The 22,336-nt window shown below is 37.8% G+C and overlaps 4 protein-coding genes across 6 annotated transcripts; all 4 read left to right on the forward strand.

Moving 5' to 3' along the window:
* The first annotated feature begins 1,518 nt into the window (after positions 1-1,518).
* LOC137713228 (ubiquitin-conjugating enzyme E2-23 kDa) lies at positions 1,519-5,489 on the forward strand. Of its 3 annotated transcripts, XM_088684206.1 has the most exons (8): positions 1,521-1,701; positions 3,168-3,240; positions 3,339-3,352; positions 3,456-3,535; positions 3,792-3,906; positions 4,214-4,266; positions 4,467-4,595; positions 5,150-5,489. In XM_088684206.1, exons 4-8 carry the CDS (start codon positions 3,457-3,459, stop codon positions 5,281-5,283), a joined length of 510 nt encoding a protein of 169 aa, XP_088540332.1. In that variant the 5' UTR covers positions 1,521-1,701; positions 3,168-3,240; positions 3,339-3,352; position 3,456; the 3' UTR covers positions 5,284-5,489. The 3 variants fall into 3 exon arrangements, with proteins under 3 accessions (XP_068308607.1, XP_088540332.1, XP_068308608.1); XM_068452506.2 differs by lacking the exon at positions 3,339-3,352 and having other exon boundaries at positions 1,519-1,701; XM_068452507.2 differs by lacking the exon at positions 3,339-3,352 and having other exon boundaries at positions 1,522-1,674.
* A 1,757-nt stretch (positions 5,490-7,246) lies between these two features.
* LOC137713226 (putative inactive receptor kinase At2g26730) lies at positions 7,247-9,554 on the forward strand. Its single transcript, XM_068452504.2, has 2 exons — positions 7,247-8,573; positions 8,764-9,554. The coding sequence occupies exons 1-2, from the start codon at positions 7,247-7,249 to the stop codon at positions 9,354-9,356; spliced, it is 1,920 nt and encodes a 639-aa protein (XP_068308605.2). The 3' UTR covers positions 9,357-9,554.
* Positions 9,555-12,012: 2,458 nt separating this feature from the next.
* On the forward strand, positions 12,013-13,819 carry LOC137713227 (RING-H2 finger protein ATL46). Its single transcript, XM_068452505.2, has one exon. It carries the CDS (start codon positions 12,549-12,551, stop codon positions 13,608-13,610), a length of 1,062 nt encoding a protein of 353 aa, XP_068308606.2. The 5' UTR covers positions 12,013-12,548; the 3' UTR covers positions 13,611-13,819.
* A 961-nt stretch (positions 13,820-14,780) lies between these two features.
* Positions 14,781-20,671, forward strand: RDR2 (RNA-dependent RNA polymerase 2). The gene is made up of 4 exons (XM_068452237.2): positions 14,781-15,422; positions 15,674-17,577; positions 19,476-19,626; positions 19,778-20,671. Exons 1-4 carry the CDS (start codon positions 14,889-14,891, stop codon positions 20,537-20,539), a joined length of 3,351 nt encoding a protein of 1,116 aa, XP_068308338.2. The 5' UTR covers positions 14,781-14,888; the 3' UTR covers positions 20,540-20,671.
* The last annotated feature ends 1,665 nt before the right edge of the window (positions 20,672-22,336 follow it).

Raw genomic sequence — 22,336 nt, forward strand, 5'->3', positions numbered from 1 at the left:
TACGATATTGTTCGCTTTGGGCCCCGGCCACGCCCTCACAGTTTTGTTTCTGGGAACTCACATGAGAACTTCCTAGTGAGTGGTAATTGAAATTGATTTGAAATTTTTGTTTCGCTCACTCATATTTCTATTTTTGCACCCCTCTAGGTTCTAGTAGCAGAGTTCCGTATCGACGAGGATTCGTGACGCTTTTCAGTATAGATGTCTTCTTATGATGGTATAATCATTATTTTACCTTACTGTACTATACCTATGCTCTGTATCACGCGTGAAATGGGTCCAGGCCCGCTCATCGCGCACTCGTGTACTTAAGCACTTTTAGGTTTTAATTTATTCACATTTTATACACTATCACAATTTATAGCTTCGTCACCTTCCAGGTCTTGCCCAACACAGCTCGATTTGGGATCCTAGTGGTCATTTCGGGTCGGGGTGTGTCAAGGATCCTCTTTGTGTGGATCTCAGAGATCCTCTAATCATATTCGTTCATCGTACATCGTGCAGCCAGTTTTCGTCAGTTATTGTTTATATTTAATTTTAAATAAAAAGATTTACAATCATTTATGGCCGTACAATATATGGTGAACGAATGTGATTGAAAGATTTCCGGGATCCGAAGAGGATCCTCACAAAGAAGATCCGATGAGGATCCTCACAAAAAAGATCCGATGAGGATCCTCATTCATTGTTGATGTACTTTGAAATGTTTTATGATAAATTCTTTTATTTAATTATAATAAAACAAACATATAATAAATGCTTTTTAAAGATAAAATGATAGCAGTTTTATTATAATATTAAAAGCTAATACAAACATCAACGAGAGCATTTTGATTAAAATTCAAGCGGTCCTCAATCTAAAGAGACGATGATAATAGTTAACATAGAGAATTTTGGAATTAAAAGTTAAAATGGTCCGTATATTTATCAATTTTTGTACAATATTTATCATTGAGTAAACTGAAAAAAAAAAAAGTTTTAAATACTTTCTTTTTCATATCAACAAAACATCCCTTTTTTCTTCGCTCTTCTGGAACCGGTAATAAACTTGCTCAGTGCTTACGCTAAGGAATTCTATCCAATGTTTTCTACTTTTAAGGAAAAACATACAATGAAAATAATATATATGGTTCAATGAACAAGAAAAAAAAAACTATAAAAAATACCATAATTGAGGAGATTTACTTGGTAATTAGGAATCGAATTCATGTACCCTAACAAGATTAAATTTTAATTTTAACTTAATTGTGAATCAATGTCACAAGATTAGCTTTAATTTTAAAGGAAAACTAATAAAAATGACTTGAAAATTTTGAGTTTTAATGATAAGGAAAAAATAAAGGATAAAGTAAATAGTACCAGAATTGAATTTTTAGTGTAAAAATATAATTTTTCGTTAAAATGAAGAGTATCGTGAACTTTTCGATAAAGCTTCCTAATTTTAATTTGAGACCGTGCGTGCCACGTAATAACGCTATTATTTGAACACGTGCGCCTGAACATGTCGACATTCACACCCCCCTTCCCCAACTCTCTCTCTCTCTCTCTCTCTCTCCCCCTCACCCTCCTCCTCCTCTCCTCCACCGACCCGTTGTTTCTTCCTTTTCTTCTCCAATTCCAAATTTTCTCAATTTTCTGTTCGGTTCTTGGGAATCTTCAGTCAGACAAGAAAAGGTTCGCCCCGTTAAATAAGTAGCTCTTGTAAGATACCCAGTTCTCATCCTCTCTCTCTCTCTCTCTCTCTCTCTACACACACACACACACACATTTATCTATTGTTAATTTTATTTTTCATCGACATTCTCAAAGAACAAAACTTTTTCTCTTTCTTTGTATATGATTTTCTGGGTAGGTCTTAGATCTTCAAAAGATTGCAGCTTGCTTTTAATTGTTAGACTTCAGAAGCACTTATGACATTGATTCACAAAATCTCAGTATTGGTTTCATGACAACATTCCAATTTTTATTGAATTTTTGATAGGGGGAGTTGAAGTACCATAATGCCTCAACTGGGTGTGTCTAATAATTGGTTAAATTTGGAAAGAAGAAAATTTGGAATCCCATTTTGCTCAAAGTTTTTATTTTATGCTGTGGAGATAACAGTTGCATTGCATTTTTTTTTTTTATCAAATTGTGATGACCCAATTATAACTTTTAATCCTGTTGTGCAGTTTAAGATTTCCCATGAGTGTGATATTTCAATTTTTTTTGCTTTTTCAATTGTGTGGCATGTCTGTTGTTGTTATAAATTGTTAAGTATGCTTGCATAAACAGACTTTCAGATGATAAGTATGTTAGCTTTGCAATGTAGTATATCGAATTGCGGGGAGCTGGGCTTTAGGCGTTTTGGTTAGACTTAGGGTGAGTGATGAATGGTAAACATTTGTGTTCGACTTGGGAACTGACTCTCCAGGTTGAACTAGTCATTTTGACAGTAGTTTGCTATGGTTATGGTCCAGCTTTACGGGAGGCAATGTCCATTTTAAGGAGAGGCCGTAGTTTGTACATGGTGGCGAGGCATAGTCAATGCATTTAGATTCTGCAATCTGATGTCATTGGCGTATGGTATTAGTATATGTAACAAAGCTTTACCTGTCAGATGGAAGATGGTTCGGTGACCCTTAAGTTGCAGTTATGGAAATCTAAGCTATAAATCATTTTTTCTTTTTCTACTTTGTTTGTACAGTTGATTGATTCTGTGGGACTAATGAACGGAGAAACTGGGTTAGTTTTAATTGAGCTGGCTTTCTTTCTGCTGCATCATCCAATGGGTATAAAAGTCTCTAACAAAACGCACTACTATATATATAGGCTGGTATGGCTGATACTGTAACATATGGCCGTTTCTTTGATGGTCATGGTTTGTGAAGAACGATCCCCCGTTTAAGCAGACTTATAACTTATTTCGGTTGTATCACTAATTTTGCTTATGTAATCTACAGATAAGTGTTTACCTTGATTTTGACATCGATTAAATCTGAGTTTTTGTTACTTCTACTTCTGCTTCACCATTTGTTTTTGCGAATCTTGTTGATTTCCAGAAGGTCAGTGTACCTTGTTTGTTGTAAATTAGACTGTTTTAGTTTCATCCATATGGTTTTAACATATTTAATTTCTTTGAAATTTGTTTCCATGAAAAGTTGATCACTTCGGTACGTTTGTGACAGGTTTGGGATTTTCATTTTAATAAGCTAAGATGTCTTCTCCAAGCAAGCGGAGAGAGATGGATGTCATGAAGTTGTAAGTTGTTTGTTACTTAATACCTCCAACCTTTGCAATGTGGGTCTTATGTTTAATAAGATTGGTTTTCTCCTTTTGGTTTACTGAGCGGGATGCAGTCTTTTAGGTAGAAGTATGTATAATCAGGTTCCTAACTTCATCTCTGGAACGAAATAAAGCTTTTGAACACTATTTCTAATGCTTTTGTTTTCCATTCTTTTCTCAATGATATTCAGGATGATGAGTGACTATAATGTGGAGACAATAAACGATGGGCTGAATGAATTCAATGTGGAATTCCATGGTCCGAAAGAAAGTAATGTCCGACACTCCTGCTTATACTTCATTGCATAAATTTTCTATATGTTTATGTGTGGGCATGGTGGCACACTTTAACTGAATTTGGTATAAGAACCTGTGCAATCACTCAACTTTGGAAAGTTTTTCATCTTTGTTTGCCTTGTTGTAACTTTATTACAGTTTGCTCTTAGATCGGAACTGCATCTTGCTTCCTTTATTTCCACTAGGCTTTTATCAGCTGAGGCTCTTACAGTGTGATGATATGGTTGCAGGCCTTTATGAAGGAGGGTTTTGGAAAATCCGTGTTGAGCTTCCGGATGCTTATCCATATAAATCTCCTTCTATTGGCTTCATGAACAAGATTTTCCACCCTAATGTTGATGAGCTGTGAGTGTTCTTCAGTTTTAAAATCAAATTCACCTCACGAATAATCCAGTTTAGTTACCTGTAGGAACTTTTAAATTCTAACTGCTACTAGTGGCACGCTGGCAGATTGGGTCAAACAAAGGCAGAAGTATTAAGTTTATTTAGAAATTTAGAATGCTGTAATACTGCTGTTGATTATCAAATGCTTTGAATTAGTCTCTGGTTTTGAAAAATATGATTTATCTTTAGTAAGCAGCAGGACCTTTATTTATTGGTTATTAATCTGGTTTGTACTACTGATTTGTTTTTTTATTTTGCGTGACTGCAGATCTGGTTCTGTCTGCTTAGATGTAATTAACCAATCATGGAGTCCAATGTTTGGTAATTATCGTCCCGTTTTAGTAAAAATTCTGACTCTCTTTTTTCATTACACTGCTGAATTGTTGGTTTTGTGTCATTATACTCTCTTCCATGAGTTGGTGATGTTTCGCGGTTCTATTCTGTTTTACTTTTCTTTTTCTTTCTTCATTTGGTTTTTCTTGGATTTCTCACATATATGGTCATGTTTCTTCTTGATGCAGACCTTTTAAATGTTTTTGAAGTTTTCCTTCCACAACTGTTGCTTTATCCAAATCCTTCAGATCCACTCAATGGTGATGCAGCGTCATTGATGATGAAGGACCGAAAACTCTACGATCAGAAGGTCAAAGGTAAAACTTCATCTGCAAGTAATATACCTTTCTTTCAGTAAATATGCTTTAAACCAACAATGCCTAAATTTTTGAAACTTCACCGCAAACTCTCTCACAAATAACTTAGGTAAATTAGGAGATGGATCTTCCAAACATGAGCATATGTGTGCAAGAGCTCTTGCTTGTAATTAGATAGTTCCATACTCTTCCTACTTTTTCTTGGTTCCTTTGACGTGTCTTGAGTTGGAATTCCAATACCGTCTCATAGCTGTGAGTGTGACTTCAGCAAGATGGTCCATGGACCATGGCTACTCGAATTACAAGTCTATCTCCGGTCCCTTATTCAGTGCTTTCGACTAACACTTACATACAAGATTCCGCTTAATTTTCATAGTAAGTTAGTTCCTTCAGCTTCGAAGATGTTATACAGGGAGTATTCTTAGAACGCAGAAGCTATTTTTCCTTGGTTGCTCACAGAGCATAAGCTAGCGAGGAAAATGTTCTTTATTTTCGCGGGATTTTTATCATGTAAAGTATTCTGTTTACATATTCCCACTGTGATTTGTGGACAGAGTACTGTGAGCGATATGCAAAGAAGGAGCACATTACCAATACAACACCAGACGAGGAGAGCGATGATGAGAACATTAGTGATGAGGAAAGCAATTCAAGCGACGATGATATTGCTGGACATGCAGACCCATAGTGAACTGCAGGTGCAGGGGGAAACTTTACCTATGATTAAAAACCCACTTATAGTTATAGCAGCAGCATTGTAATCCCCCATTACACGCTTACGATTTGAATTAAGTTTACTACCAATATTTGTATGACTAGATTCGAAAAGATTGCGTTTTCTTGTAAAAATTATGAATTGTGTCAAATAATCTACTTCTGTCGTTGGTTACTGAACTATTTTAATGTTATGAAAAGAGTCCGAGTCACATAGGATGATGAACATGTAGAAATGATCAAGACACAACTATTTTTTGTGGTCTTTCAAATTCTATGAGATGCATATAGAATTGTTTGGGTAGACGGACTTTCATCCTTCAAATTGGTCAATTTTCTTAATCAAGACAAACAATAGCATACCAAGTGTACTATTCTGAAAATCGGCCTAGGTGCTAGGTGATGAAGGCTCAATGTGATTTAGGCCAAAAAGTAGAGGAAGATGTGGTAAGAGCTAGGTGGACTAGGCAATGGTTAGGCGGTTCATGATTTGGGGTTCCATTACTTTTTAATTTAAAAGAACTCTTCTCTCGCCATTTCGTGTTTTCTCTTCTTTCTGTCTCTCTCTCCTAGCCATCGCCTAGTCCACCTAGCTCTTACCACATCTTCCTCTACTTTTTGGCGTAAATCACATTGAGCCTTCATCACCTAGCACCTAGGCCGATTTTTAGAACAGTACACTTGGAATGCTATTGTTTGTCTTGATTAAGAAAATTGACCAATTTGAAGGATGAAAGTCCGTCTACCCAAACAATTCTATATGCATCTCATAGAATTTGAAAGAACTCTTCTCTCGCCATTTCGTGTTTTCTCTTCTTTTTGTCTCTCTCTCTCCCTCCGCCCCCTCCCCCCCCCAAAAAAAAAAAAAAAGAACAAGTGGTTGTGATGATGGCTTAAGGTCAATACACATATTTTTTTTTTAGTGTAAGTAAGCACCTATTTATATGTTATATAATAAATTGAATTAAATCCGTCTAGTCTAACCTGTCGCCCGACTTGCATCTAGTGTTTTCTATAGACTCGAGCTTCTGTGTTTGGATTTGTACTCGAGATTTTGTGTTGAGATCCAAATTCAACTCGAGGTTCTGTGTTTGGATCCATGCTCAACATTGCGTGTATAAAAAAGAAACGAAAGTCTGCAACTTGACCCGATGATTACTCTACTTGTGTGTTTGTACAACGTGCAACACAATAAGGGAGAGCATGATACCTTTATGTGCCATTTGCCATGCTCATCCATGGTTGACTTGTCTTCAACTTAACCCAGTCAGTCACAATCTTATACAGTTATACCTATTTTTAAGTAATTATAAAACAACCTTAAAACTAATTGAAAGTTACAGCCTTGGCACATGGAACTTACCATTTTTAAGTAATTATAACAAACAGCACTTGATTAACATGTGGCATTACCAGGACCATTTTATCATCTTTAATTCCAAAAAAGATAATACTCGGCTCCTTACATTTAAAAAGTCATTCTACGTTGTAGACCAATAACCGTTTGATACGTGCAGAAGCTTTTCATTATGCATTTTTCATAAGAGATGTATGCATTTGTTCAAAATGTATTGTGATTCGTAGGTAAGTAGGAATAACCGTGTTATTTCTAGAAAGGCTTGTTGAAAAAGACATGCCATCAAAAAATTTGACCGTTTAAAACTGCCGGCAAAGATTTCTTTTTAAAATTGTTAGACTTTAGTGCCATCTGTTATGAGCCCTACATGCACCCAGAGAATGTTTCAAACTCTCTGTCAGTGTTCATCCAATCGGCAGCAAGTGATTCCATCAACCGACTCCAACATTTCCATTTGTTCCTTTCTTCTTGTTTCTCCAATTCCAATCACCGAATCCCACTTCATAAGGAAGAAACACCAAACCACAGAGCCATTTCCCACACCCAAAAAAATCCAATTTGTACATAGAAAACACGAAAAATGGATGGAATTCCCATTCGGGTGTTTGCCATTTTGATCCTTCTCGTAATCTTTCCAGTGGCATATCCAGAAGCTCAAGAGTGGATTCAGATAAAACAAGCGTTGGTGCAGTTCATGGACAAACTCTCACCGGTCAATGCAGCGCCCATGAACGGAAATTGGGGTTGGAACATGAGCTCAGACCCCTGCGGAGATAAGTGGGAAGGTGTGACATGTCATGGAAAGAATTCTGTCAAGAAAATAGTCCTCGAAACCTCAAATTTTGCGGGAATTCTCGATGCAAACTCTCTCTGCACGGTGAAGTCTGTTGGTGTTGTGAGTCTGAAGAACAACAAGATCACTGGACAGCTCACAGAAGACATTGGAAACTGCAGAGATTTGACTCACTTGTATATAAGTGGGAACCAGTTTTCGGGTGATCTTCCGGCGTCTCTTTCACAGTTGAACAATCTGAAAAGGGTTGACATCTCTAACAACAACTTCAACGGTGAGCTTCCTGATTTCTCAAAGATTTCTGGCTTGATAACTTTTCTTGCTCAGAACAATCAGATTGATGGGAAAATCCCTGATTTTGATTTCTTCAACCTCAAGGAATTCAATGTCTCCAACAACAACTTCAGCGGCCCTATCCCAGATGTCAAAGGCCTATTCAAAAATGATAGCTTTTTCGGTAATCCTCAGCTGTGTGGAAAGCCACTGCAAAATGCCTGCCCTCCTGCGCCACAAACTTCCAGAATGCCAAAGAAATCGAGAAAGTCCTGGTTCGAAAAGCTTTTGCTCTTATCAGGATATATAATTCTTGGCCTGGTTGTTGTTTGCTTCTTTCTCTATAAATTTGTCAGCAAAAAGAAGATCAGAGAAGATGAAGAAAGGGGCAGAAATAAAAAGATGGCTGCGAATGATGCTGCTAGCACTGTGCCTAGCACTACAATTTCTTCTAGTGTGAAGGATGGTAGTGGTAAAAACACGGCAGAGTACTCGGTATCATCTGTTGAAAACGGAATGGCTCCACCGCTCGTGGTTCTCACTAGTCCATTGCTGGGGGGGTTGAGTTTTGAGGAGTTGCTCCGAGCTCCTGCTGAATTGCTTGCCAGAGGGAAGAATGGAAGCCTCTACAAAGTCATGCTCGATGGAGGGGTTAACTTAGTTGTGAAGAGGATGAGGAACTGTGGGATTTCGAGCCAAAAATTCAAGACTCGGATGACACAAATCGATCAGGTTAAGTGTCGAAATGTCTTGCCAACTGTTGCATTCTATTGTTCCACACAGGAGAAGCTCTTGGTTTATGAGTATCAGCCTAATGGCAATCTCTTTAACCTTCTTCATGGTAGGTTACGCTTGATTTGATCAATTTTTTGCTATTTATATATATCTCAAATCATAAACAGAACTGGTTATTCGTACTATCCACTCCACACGTTCTAACGCGCTTGAGAATAGGTTTTTCTTACCGCGAGTATTTTGTTTACGATCAAGTAAAATTTAATCGAATTGCTCATGGGTTTTTGGTAACACAGGATCTTCAAACGGACAAATATTTGACTGGGGAAGCAGACTAAGTGTTGCAGACATCATTGCTGAGTCATTGGCATTCATGCACCAAGAGCTACATGAACATGGCATTGCTCATGGCAACCTAAAGTCCATGAACATTTTGTTCAACATGCCCATGGAGCCCTGCATCAGCGAATACGGCATAATGGAAGTCGAAAATCAAGATGGGTCACTCCTTTCGCCAAACAACGGGATTGAAAGTCCGAATACAGGCCATGCAGATAGCACGTTCAATGCAGATAGTACGTTCAAGGGTGATGTCTATGAGTTTGGTGTGATACTTCTCGAGCTTCTGACTGGGAAGCTGGTGCAGCAAAACGGGTTGTATTTACCAGGGTGGGTGCACTCGGTGGTTAAAGAGGAGTGGACTGTCGAAGTTTTCGACAAGGCTTTGATCCAAGAAGGTGCAAGTGAAGAAAGGATGGTGAGCTTGTTGCAGGTAGCATTTCAGTGCATAAATTCAACTCCAAATGATAGGCCAAGTATGAGTCGAGTTTCGGCGATGATTAAGTCGATCAAAGAGGAGGAGGAGAGATCCATATCCTCTGATCCATGAAAAGTAAAACAGTTCAGCAGTTGCAGCTCACTTGTTGGAGCAATTTGATATCAAAAATGTTTGTTTTTGGGTAAACCTATGATGTTATTGTCCTTGTCACTTGTTCATATGAGTTATGTTACATGAAAATTGCACTTGGGAAAAGGGAATTTGTGGCAATAAAAAGACCATGTAATAATAATATGTATGCATTCACTATTTTTCGTTTTCCTTATCAACAGGGGATAAAACAGTCGATTTAGATTTTTTTTTCAAAGTTAAGAAGAGAAGTATCACTAGATTAAGATTTAGTTGATCTAGGTCGAATTATTTGGTAGAAAATTTCTCACCAAATTGCTTGGAGACTGATGGAACCGACTCACAACGGATAGTCTTTTTTCACAAAAAATTATTTGATTTTGGTCATTCTGTAAAAAAATCTCCGTTAAGTTGAGGGTATTTTTGTTAAATCAATCTCTCCACTTGAACTAGTGATTTTTTTTTTTTAAATTTAACAGAGATTTTTTTATAGAATGATCAAAATGATTGATGGTAGACAATCTCAATGACCATTTCTATCGATTTTAAATTTCAGAGCCAAAAGTGAAGAGTTCTAATAATTTCAAATACCATTTTTGCTAAAAAGCCGAACATAAATTGGATCACAAGATAGAGGCACAAGAGAAATTATTTTGAGTATTATGTTGAACACTATATGCATTCGTCTTAAATAACGTGAGGAGAAGTGGACTGACTCCAAAGACCAAAGGGTAAGACAAAATGGACTGATTCAATATCCACAGGGTGTCCAAAATGTCTGAATATGTATCATATAATGTACAATCCTCTAGCTTATATAATTGATTAGATTATATATATATATAAAAAAAGAGTGTCACACCATTAACATAATCTGCAACAAAATTTATTAGCAGAAAAAAGTATATTTTACATCTGATTGTATACAATTATGCGTTTATTTTTCTCGTCATATTGTAACGTAGAAATTAGTAAGCGGTCACATTCGACCAGGTAAACTCAAGAATCTCTCCTTTGACCGGCTTGCCAGTTGGTTATCAACTAACATCAGACAAAGATTGTCAAACAAATAGAGGTAAGCATTACAAAAACATGATTAGTCATAATCACATGTGTTTAGTGGATACAATCATGGATATGATTAGGTGCTAATACGTGCCAGGAAAAGCAAACGCAACCCCACCATTACACACTCATTTTTACTTTTTATATGTTTTTTTATTTTCTTCAATTGATCTGATAGTTGAAAATTGAGAGCCGTGTGTGGAAGATAAAAATGAGTGTGTGGATAGCACCACTCTTTCTGTTTTGCCACCATTTCATAGCCAGGAAAAATCTAGAATAATGCTACTTACACACTCGTTTTTATCTCTCACACACTTATTTTAATTTTTGTTTTGTCACTATATCTGACGGTCGAAAATTAAAAGGATGTGTGAAAGTAAAAACAAATGTATAAACAGCGTTACCGGAAAAGCTAATATAGTACGATAAAAGATTTGCATTGGTACATGACTTTTTACCTACAAAGAAGAAGACATTACCTACTGTTTTTTACTTACCCATTTCATAGTTACTGCGGTAGATCATTCAGATTTTCAGTCTAGAAGTGGTTGATAGTGTGTTTTCATGCCAGGATTGATGAAAAAGAAGTCACACTGATCACTTTGGTCAATCAAAACTGGGTGGTTGGTGGACCTCCTTCAGCTTTTCAAGTTTATGTGACATATACGTCCAGATCACCACACATAATGAGGGAGACAAGTATAATGCTTTTCTTAGGTTTGTCTGGTATGGTGTCCTACAATTTTAGTTTAGCCAAACATGTGAAATTGATGTACGATAGAGTCGTGCAGTGGAGGTTAGAACGGTTTAGCGAAAGCGAAAACGCATAAAATTTAGAATGAAGTGAAAATTAAAGGTAACTGAAATTACTTCATAAGATTTGCATCTGTTCTTTGCTTCACATCAGTAATTGAAATTTGGAATCACTCCAGATAAACTCCGACCACAGAAAATAACTCAAACTTTTTATTCACAAACTCATATGTCCTCGTCAAAGGGGATCCCTTCAACAATTCAACAATTTTGAAGAAAAAAACTCAACCATCACATGCCACCTGACGAGAGATTTTTTTTTCCCTTCATTTCATGCAAGTATTGCGTTATGCAAAACTGCTAAGCTACTAGGAGAAAATCTTGGGCGGGCAACCCAACCTCGTCTTTGTGCGATCTCACAAGAAAGGGATTGTGGCATGAATGGCGTGGTCAGGCTTCTCCATCTAAGAATTTCTCGGGTGCTAGCCCTATCGTTGTAGGCCTGTAGAATTTCAATTTTTCTTGAGTACTTACAGATACTCATTGCCAACACATATTTTACCAATAAAACTAATCTAATAACTTAAATTGAGATTTCTTTTTAGTGCACATTAGGCACCAACACATATTTGACGATCAGCTTTGATCCAACCACCTAAACTTAAACCAAATCCAAGAGTTAAATATTGTATAAACTCAAGAAAAAATTGTAAGTTTGAAGGGTCCTTTTGTATCACAATGGGCTCAAGAGCCTATGGCTTTTTCAATGTCGACAGCACACTTCACGCTTCACGCTTCACACGTCACAATCACACCAGTCTATATCAAACACAGCAGTACTAGAAAACCTTTCTTTCTCACACTTGTGCTGTGTGGCGCATAAGGAATTCAAATCAGACGGTGCAGACCCCATCATCACCAACTCCCATAAACCCTCAGTTTCGTACCCTCCACATCCAAAGGTATGTCCTTTCCAATTCTACCAGCTTACTAATTCTTCAAGACCCAATTTTTATTCTCTCAATCTTCCACAAAACAACGCTTCACACAATATGAAATATTAATTTGATTAGGTTTCTGGTCAGCATTGCTTTCTTAATTTCTTCTATATATTCTGCATTTTCCTGAATATTTTAGTGTCTAATCTGAGAATCCCTCCGAAAAATTTGCTTTTGAGCAATACCCATCTCATAAAATCTCTAGAATTCTCTTTTGGGTCAAGCAAAAAGATGGTGATTTGGTATATTTTAACTCACGCTCCAAATTTTGAAATTGTGCATTTTATTGAGAATTTCAGTGTATAATCTGAGAAACCCAGCAAAAATATTTGCTTTTGAGCAAAACCCTTCTCCAAAAATGTCTAGAATTCTCCATGGATGGCAGCAAAAAGATGATAATTTGATATATCCAACCCCCTCATTGATAACCCCACCATCATCATCTCCTTCTTCATCTACTGGCAGTATCAGTCCAGTGCTTCTTTTGGTTATAGTAATTGTAGCTGTTATGTTTTTTATCTATGGGTTTGCTCATTTGCTTTTGAGATGCCTCATAAAAAGGTCACCTTCCTCCTCAATCTTTCAATCCAATAGATTCCCAGAAACCTCTGGGTCTCGGGCTATCCAAAGGCAGCTTCAGCAGCTTTTTCGCCTTCACGATTCGGGCCTTGATCAAGCCACCATTGATTCTCTACCTGTGTTCTTCTGCAAAGACATTGTTGGTTTGAAGGAGGAGCCATTTGATTGTGCAGTTTGTCTGTGTGAATTTTCTGACCAGGACAGGCTGAGGTTGCTTCCTGTGTGCGGTCATGCTTTCCACATTGATTGCATTGACACTTGGCTTCTCTCGAATTCGACGTGCCCCCTTTGCAGAGGAACCATTTTGGGGTCTGGGATTTTGTTGGAGAATCCGGTGTTCGATTTCGGTGATTCTAGGGAGATGTCAGATGGGGTTGTGAGTGATGGGGAGAACATGTGTTCGAGCGGTCGGAAAGGTTTGGTTGTGGAGGAAGGTATTGGTGAAAAGAAGGTTTATTCTGTGAGGCTTGGGAAGTTCAAAAGCCTGAATGAAGGGGATGAAAGTGGAGGGAAAGTGGGGGAGAGCAGTAGGTGTAATTTGGATGCCAGGAGATGTTACTCAATGGGTGCATATCAGTATGTGGTTGGCGATTCAAATCTCCAAGTTGCATTATCCCCCGACTGTGATGCCAAGCTTGCCAAAGAGGGAGTTAGAAATGGGAGCTTCTCAGTTAATGAGAATTTGGAAGGGAAGAAAATCAGTAGCAGACATAAGGGTGAGAGTTTCTCGGTTTCGAAGATTTGGCTTTGGTCTGCAAAAAACAGATTCCCGGGTTCTTCAAATGCTCAAACCGGTTTGCCTCCTTTTCGTGTAATTTCTCCGATCAATGCTGAAACATGAAATGTACAATTACGCTTCTTAGTAGTTATGCTTTTTTCGCTATTTCATTGTATAACAGATGCTTAATTGTATGTTCAGTTTAGCAAGAATTTTGTTCAGTAGCGATCTTGGAGAATTTGTACTAGTTTCTAAGTGTTTGGAGTCCAGAACAGAATACAGAAAACAATCCTCATTTGTTTAGCAAATAAGATAAGCGCTTCTTTTCGAAAGCAAGAGCCCTTTCTTCATAAGCAAGAAACATGCACACAAGACCATGATCAAAGTATCAGACACAAGAAAGAGGCAAATGATCAGTTCTTTCTACTACTTTCCCTCATTCTGCAGCAATCTAATCGTGATGTAAAAAGATCGCAAGAAGCGTATAACCGAGGATGCAGGAAATGCCAAGTGTTTCCTTTTCCTTTTCCCTTTTTCTGGTAGGGAATGGATAAAAATTCTTTGGAAAATGGTATCGAATTCATGATTTGCTGTTGAATGGACAAAAAACCCTCAGGAAAATGGTACAGAAACATTACTGTTCTGTGGTGATTACATACACATGGAAAAGAAAGTGTTTGCAACCGATAAACATTGTTGCAATTTGCAGAGTTGATATGAGCATATCCAAGACTTTTCTTCCGAACGACAAGATGAAGCTCGCTCAATACTTTGTCTAGTTGTTCTTTGGCTACTGACCGTGCCTCAACCTCTTTGAGGTATTTTGTCAAGCATCTCGTCCCATGGTAGCCATATTCAATGATACTACTAAACAAACATTATGCCATTCATACCAGGAGGATCCTTGCCGGATCCTCAAATCACATCTGTTCATCGTATATCGTGTGGTCAAAAATCATTGTAAATTTTTTTATTTAAAATTAAATATAAACAGTACCTAACAAACAATGACCGCACGATGTATGATGAACGAATGTGATTGGAGAATTTCCAGAATTCTCGTAAAAAGCATCCGTCGAGGATCCTCTCTCCCATTCGTATGGATTAGCGGGCGATTGCATACTCTTGACTCTTATGTGGATTTGTCAAATCGCTACGAAAGAGCTTTGGGCCTAATGAATGGGCTAGCCTTATAATGTTTGGTTGGAAGTTTTTGGGCTATGTACAAGTGAGGCCCAATTGTTTTTCATTCCCTTGAAACCCACGACTCGCCTTAGTCCCCTTTCCCCTTCCTTTTTCCCTCTTTTTTCTCAGTCGAGAGTCACAGCCTCCCAGTCCTCTCTCTCCTCTCTCTATCTCGCACTTTCTCTCTCTAGTGTATCAGTCTCTCTCTCTGTGAAAATGGGGGTGGCAGAGCGACCCACAGTGCGAGTGACAAACATTCCGCAAACCGTCACAGCCCAAGAGCTATTAACGTTCCTCGAGTCGAAACTCGGCCGTGACTCGATCTTCGCCGTCGAAATCAGCAGCGATCACAAGAACTGGAAGTCACGTGGCTTCGGCCGCGTCCAGTTCACGACCCTCAAGGCCAAATTGGAAGCTCAGTCACTCTCCCTGAAAAACGACCTCGTTTTCAAGTCCGAAAGCCTCCGCCTTTCCGAGACCTACGACGACATCATCCAGCGGCCGGTGGACCAGAAGCGCCGGGTAAACGGCACCGTTTTGCATGTGGGTTTTATGGTGAAGGAAGATTGCATGAATGTGCTGGAGACGTGGGAGGACGTGAGGGCTTGGGTCATGCCCGAGAGGAAGCGGGTCGAGTTCTGGGTATGGCGGAAAGACGAGTGTTATAAGCTGGAGATTGCGTTTGAGAATGTTATGGATTCTGTTGGGTGCTGCTTGGGTGGCGAGAAAGTGAATGCCCTGCTTTTGAAGGTAAATTTCTCTCTCTCTCTCCCTCTCTTATTTTTTTTTTTTCCTTTCTGAATTTGAATAATTTTTGAGAAATGTGAACTTAATTGCTGTTGTTTGTGTCTGTTTGGGTTTTATTTGCTACAATTAGAGCTGTTTTTGTTTCAAAGATTGTTGCTTTTGTTTGATTTGGTTTAGAATTAGTAAATTGCTGGTATTTAATACTTTGGGTTATTGGGTAAGATGTTGAGACAGTGCATTTTGATTTTTTTCAGCTAAAGTTTGGTCCGAGGATCTTTCGAAAAGTTTCAGGACCTAACATAGCTGCCAAGTTCAGCGCTGATCGTTATCATGTTTGTAAGGAGGATTATGATTACCTCTGGGTACGAACTACTGATTTTTCGGACATGAAGTCCCTCGGTTATGCTACTTCATTCTGCTGGGAGATTGAGGAGGAGTTTTCTGTGCCGGATGTATTCGAGTGTTTCCCGTTCTATAAAGATAATGATGTGGTGGATCTCATTTTAGAGGACGGTGAAAGATACTGTTTGCGGTCGGAGACAGTTCCACTTGTGAACTGCGGATCAAATTCAAAGTTGCCATATGAGGTCCTTTTCCAAATCAATGCACTCGTTCATTCCCAGAAGATTAGTCTTGCAGCGGCGGACTCTGATCTGATTGAGTTCCTTAGTGGTTTAAGTGTAGACACTGCTAATGCGCTTCTTGAGAAGCTGCACAAGCGCAATACCATTTGTTACGACCCTCTATTATTCATAAGGATTCAATCACATGACTTGGAAGGAAAGTCTAAGAGTCGTCCCTCAGCTCATAAAAGATTAGTGGAACATAACGTAATGAGTGTTCATAGAGCCTTAATTACCCCATCAAAGATTTGTTGCTGTGGGCCTGAGCTTGAAAAATCAAACTATGTTGTGAAGAACTTTGCAGACTATGCTTCCGATTTTATGAGAGTTACATTCGTTGATGAGGATTGGGGTAAGCTTTCTCCAAATGCTCTTTCCACAAGCATCCACAAAGGTATGTTTACAAAACCCCATAGAACTGGAATATATCATCGGATATTGTCTATTCTTCGAGATGGGATTGTGATAGGGGAAAAAAAATTTGAGTTTCTGGCTTTCTCGGCTAGTCAACTTCGATCCAACTCTGTTTGGATGTTTTCTTCTAATGACAAAGTAAAAGCGGAAGATATTAGAGAATGGATGGGCTGCTTCACCAAAATCCGGAGCGTATCTAAGTGTGCAGCTAGGATGGGCCAACTATTCAGTTCTTCTACACAAACTCTTGTTGTTCCTGCACAAGATGTAGAGGTTATTCCTGACGTTGAGACTTCTTCTGATGGAGTTACTTACTGCTTCTCGGATGGTATAGGAAAGATTTCTCTATCTTTTGCCAGGCAAATTGCTCACAAGTGTGGTTTGGATCATATTCCTTCAGCATTTCAAATTCGATATGGTGGATATAAAGGGGTTATAGCTGTTGACCGTAATTCCTTTCGGAAGCTATCTTTGCGTGGCAGTATGCTCAAATTTGAGTCAAAAAACAGAATGCTCAATGTTACCAAATGGACTGATTCCTCGCCCTGCTATCTGAATCGAGAGATTATTATCCTCATGTCTACCTTAGGGGTAAAGGATGAAACATTTGAGGCGTTGCAAGAGGAACAATTGCGTCTTCTGGGGAAAATGCGGACAGAAAGAGCTGCAGCGTTGAGTGTCTTAGAGGGATTCAGTGGGGCTAGTTCCAGAAATATTCTTGTAAAGATGTTACATCATGGTTATGAACCAAATGTGGAACCTTACCTCTCAATGATGCTTCAGTCATATTATGAGAACTACTTATCTGATATAAAAAGTAGATGCCGCATATACGTCCCGAAAGGCCGGATCCTGGTTGGGTGCTTGGATGAAACTGGAAGTTTAAACTATGGTCAAGTGTATGTTCGAATAACCATGACAAAAGATGAGCTAGAAATGGGGGATCAGAGTTTCTTCCAGAAGGTTGATGAAACAACATGTGTTGTAACCGGGAAGGTGGTTGTCACAAAAAATCCTTGTCTTCACCCAGGAGATGTCCGGGTACTAGAGGCTGTCTATGATGTGGTACTCGAGGAGAAGAATTTGATGGATTGCCTTATCTTTCCCCAAAAAGGAGAAAGGTATACATCACACTATTACTGTACTTATTTCATCTTGAAGATTATGATTTTTGTTTTTACCAATTATGGTATGCTTGCGACAATATTATTGGAGACGTTGCATTGCTTTTGTTTTCCTTTCCCTGTATAATCCACTCTTTCTATTTTCATCCAAGTTATTAAATATAACGTTGACAACAATATTGAGAGGTGGAAAACACGAAAGTATTGACATTGATGATATCATGAGAAGGATGACAGAAGGTATGAGAAAAACATGGAAATTTTGACTGAAACATCAAGACATGTTTATTAATAAAATATCAGCTATACTTTAGTTAAAATTTCTGCAAACTTATTTGCATAATTGGATTAGGTTTAGGGTGAATATAATATCCGTGGACACATTGTTGTCCAATACTATTAAGTAGTCCTTGAAATCTTACTGAATATAACAGTTTGAAATAATCTGTATGGTACATTAAACTGGTAGCTTACTACCACATAGAGTTCTTCAAATGCGTAATCGTACACGTATGCCAACAAACTATTATATTGATATGATATGTTAAGTAACAATATTAAGAAAAAGTAAAACTTTAGAGGATTAAGTATTTAGAATTCATTTACTTATAATGTCATGTGTATAACGTATCGTTCAAGTGTACTGTGTTTTTAGTTAATATTAATAAGTATAATAAATAGGGAATAATAGACAAAGGACAGGTTAGTTGGAGTGGCCCTCGCAACCTTAAATGGAAAGCGGGCAGGGGTTCGAGCCCCCAGTAGATGACTAGCAGATTAATACCAATATATCATTCAAAGCAGATGACTAAATTATCGTTGAATTATGGGCACATTGATGCACATATTTAGATGTTTCATATAATATGAAGGATTAGTAAGAAATTATTTTCATTCCATTGGTTACATTTTTCTTCCTTGTTTGATTTGTCACTCACGGTGCTATTGCATTCTTTATTACCTTTTTTTGGGGGATGAAGTAGCAGTGTTAGTGGAAGTGAAGTTCCTGAATAAGCCGAGGTAAGATATTAGGGGAACTGAGCTTTAAGATAAGAGAAGAAAAAAAGAAGCTCACGGATTTGTGTTTCATCTGGGTGCTTGTAAGACTTGTTTTAGATCCTAATTAGAGCTGGGGAGGGTCCCCAAATTTTTATTTTTTATTTTTTGTTATATGAATAAGTGAAGTGCAGCTAAGATATCATAACCTCTAGCGCAGTGGTTAGTCAGTGGTTGCTAGTTTTTTTAACAAATAGGACTCAGGTTCGATCCCATATACGTCAAGATAGATCCCCTAATATTTCTTTTTTGTCTTATAGGTGTTTGTAAGATTGTAATTCACCAATAAATATCACACTAACAGTCAACTGAAAATTAAATGCTTACGGTAGGAGTGGCCTTTTGGGTGATTTACATATGGAGAGCTTGGGTTCCATACCTAGCTATGCTGTGTTAATGTTTAAGATTGTGATTTTTTTATTTACGCGTGTTTAATTATAACTTAATACTTGTATATAACTATATATACAGTTATTGGCAAAGAATATATTATGCATGTGTTTTAACGAGGCTTCAAATCTGTAAACAAATTTTGTTGATAATCTATATACACACACGTGAATAGAAGATAAAAAAAAAAAAGTTATTTAGTGATGTTATATGTAGCCATGTAGGGACTTTTCTGGCGTTGTCCCAGGCCTCCGAACTCTTAGGGCCGGCTCTGCTCCTAGTCATCAGACTTGTGAACTCCATGTCTACTTTCATTCAATCTAACTTAATAAGATTGTGTGATTCACCAGCTCAAGTGAATTGAACTGGATGTTGTTAAAGCATATACTGTAGAGCAAGAAAACTGTCTGTTTAATTGTCTAGTGATTGTGGTTGAAAACTTTTTGCAGGCCTCATCCAAATGAATGTTCCGGTGGTGATCTTGATGGAGACTTGTTTTTCATAAGTTGGGATAAAGATCTGGTCCCTCCTCGTACTGTACCTCCCATGGACTACTCTGCACGGAGACCTCGGACGATGGATCACGATGTAACCTTAGAGGTAACTTCCTAATTTGACTATAACTCTTCCCCAATGGCAGTGAATATGAGCTTCCATATACATCATCAATCTAAATTTCATTTCTGTTGGACCGCGTCTTAATTGGATTGAAATCCATTAGTTAATATATCCATAATTCTTGAATGTGCAGGAAATTCAAAAATTCTTTGTTGATTACATGATAAATGACAATTTGGGTGCCATCTCTACTGCACATCTAGTTCATGCCGACCGTGAACCAGACAAAGCTTTGGATTCAAAATGCCTGCAGTTGGCAGACCTGCATTCCCAGGCTGTTGACTTTGCAAAAACTGGTGCACCGGCTGAAATGCCCCGGATCTTAAAACCAAAAGAGTTTCCAGATTTCATGGAAAGGTGGGAAAAGCCCATGTACTTCTCGAACGGGGCATTAGGGAAGCTGTACCGTGCATGTGTTGGCTCAGTGGTGCAGGAAAAAAGAGGCTTGGTTTGGTCAGAGCCGATTGCTGAAGCAGCTTACGATCAGGATCTTCAAGTAGGTGGTATCGAGTCGGTTCTTGAAGTCGCAAAAGGTCACAGAGACCTGTACATAGAGAAGATGAAAAGCATAATGAACTACTATGGGGCCAGGACCGAAGATGAAATATTGACAGGCAATCTTCGATATCGTGCAGCATATCTGCAACGTGATAACAGGAGATACGGGGATATGAAGGATCGGATATCGCTGACATTCAAGAACCTACAGAAAGAAGCGAAGGGGTGGTTCGAGAGTAGCTGCAGAGACGGTGAGCATGAGAAACTGGCGTCGGCTTGGTACCATGTAACTTATCATCCACTGCATTTCCGAGAAGACATGCACTGCCTGAGCTTTCCATGGGTTGTGGGTGATATTTTACTGAGCATAAAGTCGGCTAAAATCCAAACAAATTGAACTCAGATACCTATGTATGTACAAACCATATGCTTCTAGTAGGCTTTCCCTCAGTTGTAGGTGCATCGAGTAGTTAATTGTGTACTCGTATGTGTTTGTAACTTTAATAACATCGAACTCCATTTTCTCTCAGAATTACTCTTGCAGAGTTTCTAGTCGGACTACCTTGCCCTTGCCCTTTCCAAACGGGTGGAATTGCACAAAGGCAAGTGTTACTCAGAGTGAATAGCAAGGGCAACTTACATGCCCGTGCCCTTGCCTTACACTAACGGATGAAGATGTTCTTAGTCAGGCAGCGGGTAAGGGTTTAGTGCCTAGGCGTTTAGGCGGGGTTTAGGAGGTTTATCTAATTGTAACTAATTTTTTTTTTTTAACATATGAATAAATGTCTAGTTATATTTAAAGCACACACAATTACTAGGATATATAAATTGCAAAAGAGAATGACTATAAATTATAAAGCACTAGAACATGTTGAAAACTTCATTCAAGTATCTAACAAGTCTATTTCAAATTAATGAAAAAATAAAATAAAAGTTATCAATTTTCTATTTATCTAACTGAGCGTTGTGACTTAAGCAAGCTAGACGTACGCCTAGATAGAGCTAAACGTCCTTTCTTAATTTTTTGTTTAGGTGCCATTTCTTATTTCAAACGTTTTAAGATTAATCGTGGCAGTGATCAACCGCTTAACGCAGGGCCTAGTCTGTGCTAGCCTTCTAGGAGGGGTAGTTCACCTGTTTCATAAACAGTTTTCTTTGCAAATTGGTTGTTATGGGACAAGTTTCTTGCTTCGGCAACAGGGGCTTCGTAAAACGTCTTGTGGCAGTCATTTTCTTTGTTGCGTAACATTGCAGTTGCCACAAGAGAAAGCCACTAAAGAATAGATAATTAATTAAGTGATTTAAAACGCACACTCAAATTAAGTTTGACTGTTTCAGAAAACTAGTACATTGATATTTTTATATTAAGAGAATGAGAGGTCGGTTAAGCCACATGATGAGTAGCCTAATTTATTATCGAATTCGTCATCCACAAGATTCGAACCTAAAACCTCACTTTCAAGTGAAAAAAAAATATCATCAACCAGTGAAACCATGAACTTGTGCTCAGGCTTAAATTAAATTAATAATAGAATGGAAATGCGGTGGTGGGCAACAATAAATGAAATACTGTATAGAAATTAAAAATTAAAAATACAATTAAAAATCATTATATTACATATTATTTATTACTATATTATTTGCAACAAAATATTTCTTTCATAATTTGATTTCGAGTTATGTGCTTCTATTTTGTGTTCGGAGGCAGATTCTATGCCCTTTCACTTCTCATGATCTTCTGTTTGTGTGGTCATAATTAAATCACGTCAATATTTTATATTACTATTTCTTTTTATCTTATTATTTTTATAAAAAATAATATAAAATATTGACATGATTTAACCGTCACCACATAAAATAGAATATTTTATATTACTATTTCTTTTTATCTTATTATTTTTATAAAAAAAATAATATAAAATATTAACATGATTAAAATAGAAAGGAGAAATAAGAGGACAGAGAATCTACATCCTTTGTGTCCTTTCTTACTGAGCAGCAGAAAATGACACTTACATTACAATGCCAAAAAAAAGTAATATTAAAATATAAATAATATTTATTAATTGATAAGGAATCATCCAAAATCTACAAGATATTATTTCATCCTCATCCTTAACTGGTCTCATGATATTTGACAATTTTGTCCTTCTTAGTATCTGATAATTTTGTAATTAAATACACCCAATCCCAA

The sequence above is a fragment of the Pyrus communis genome, chromosome 14, assembly GCF_041283825.1.
Source record: "Pyrus communis isolate YQ-2024b chromosome 14, ASM4128382v1, whole genome shotgun sequence".
Classification (NCBI taxonomy): Eukaryota; Viridiplantae; Streptophyta; class Magnoliopsida; order Rosales; family Rosaceae; genus Pyrus; species Pyrus communis.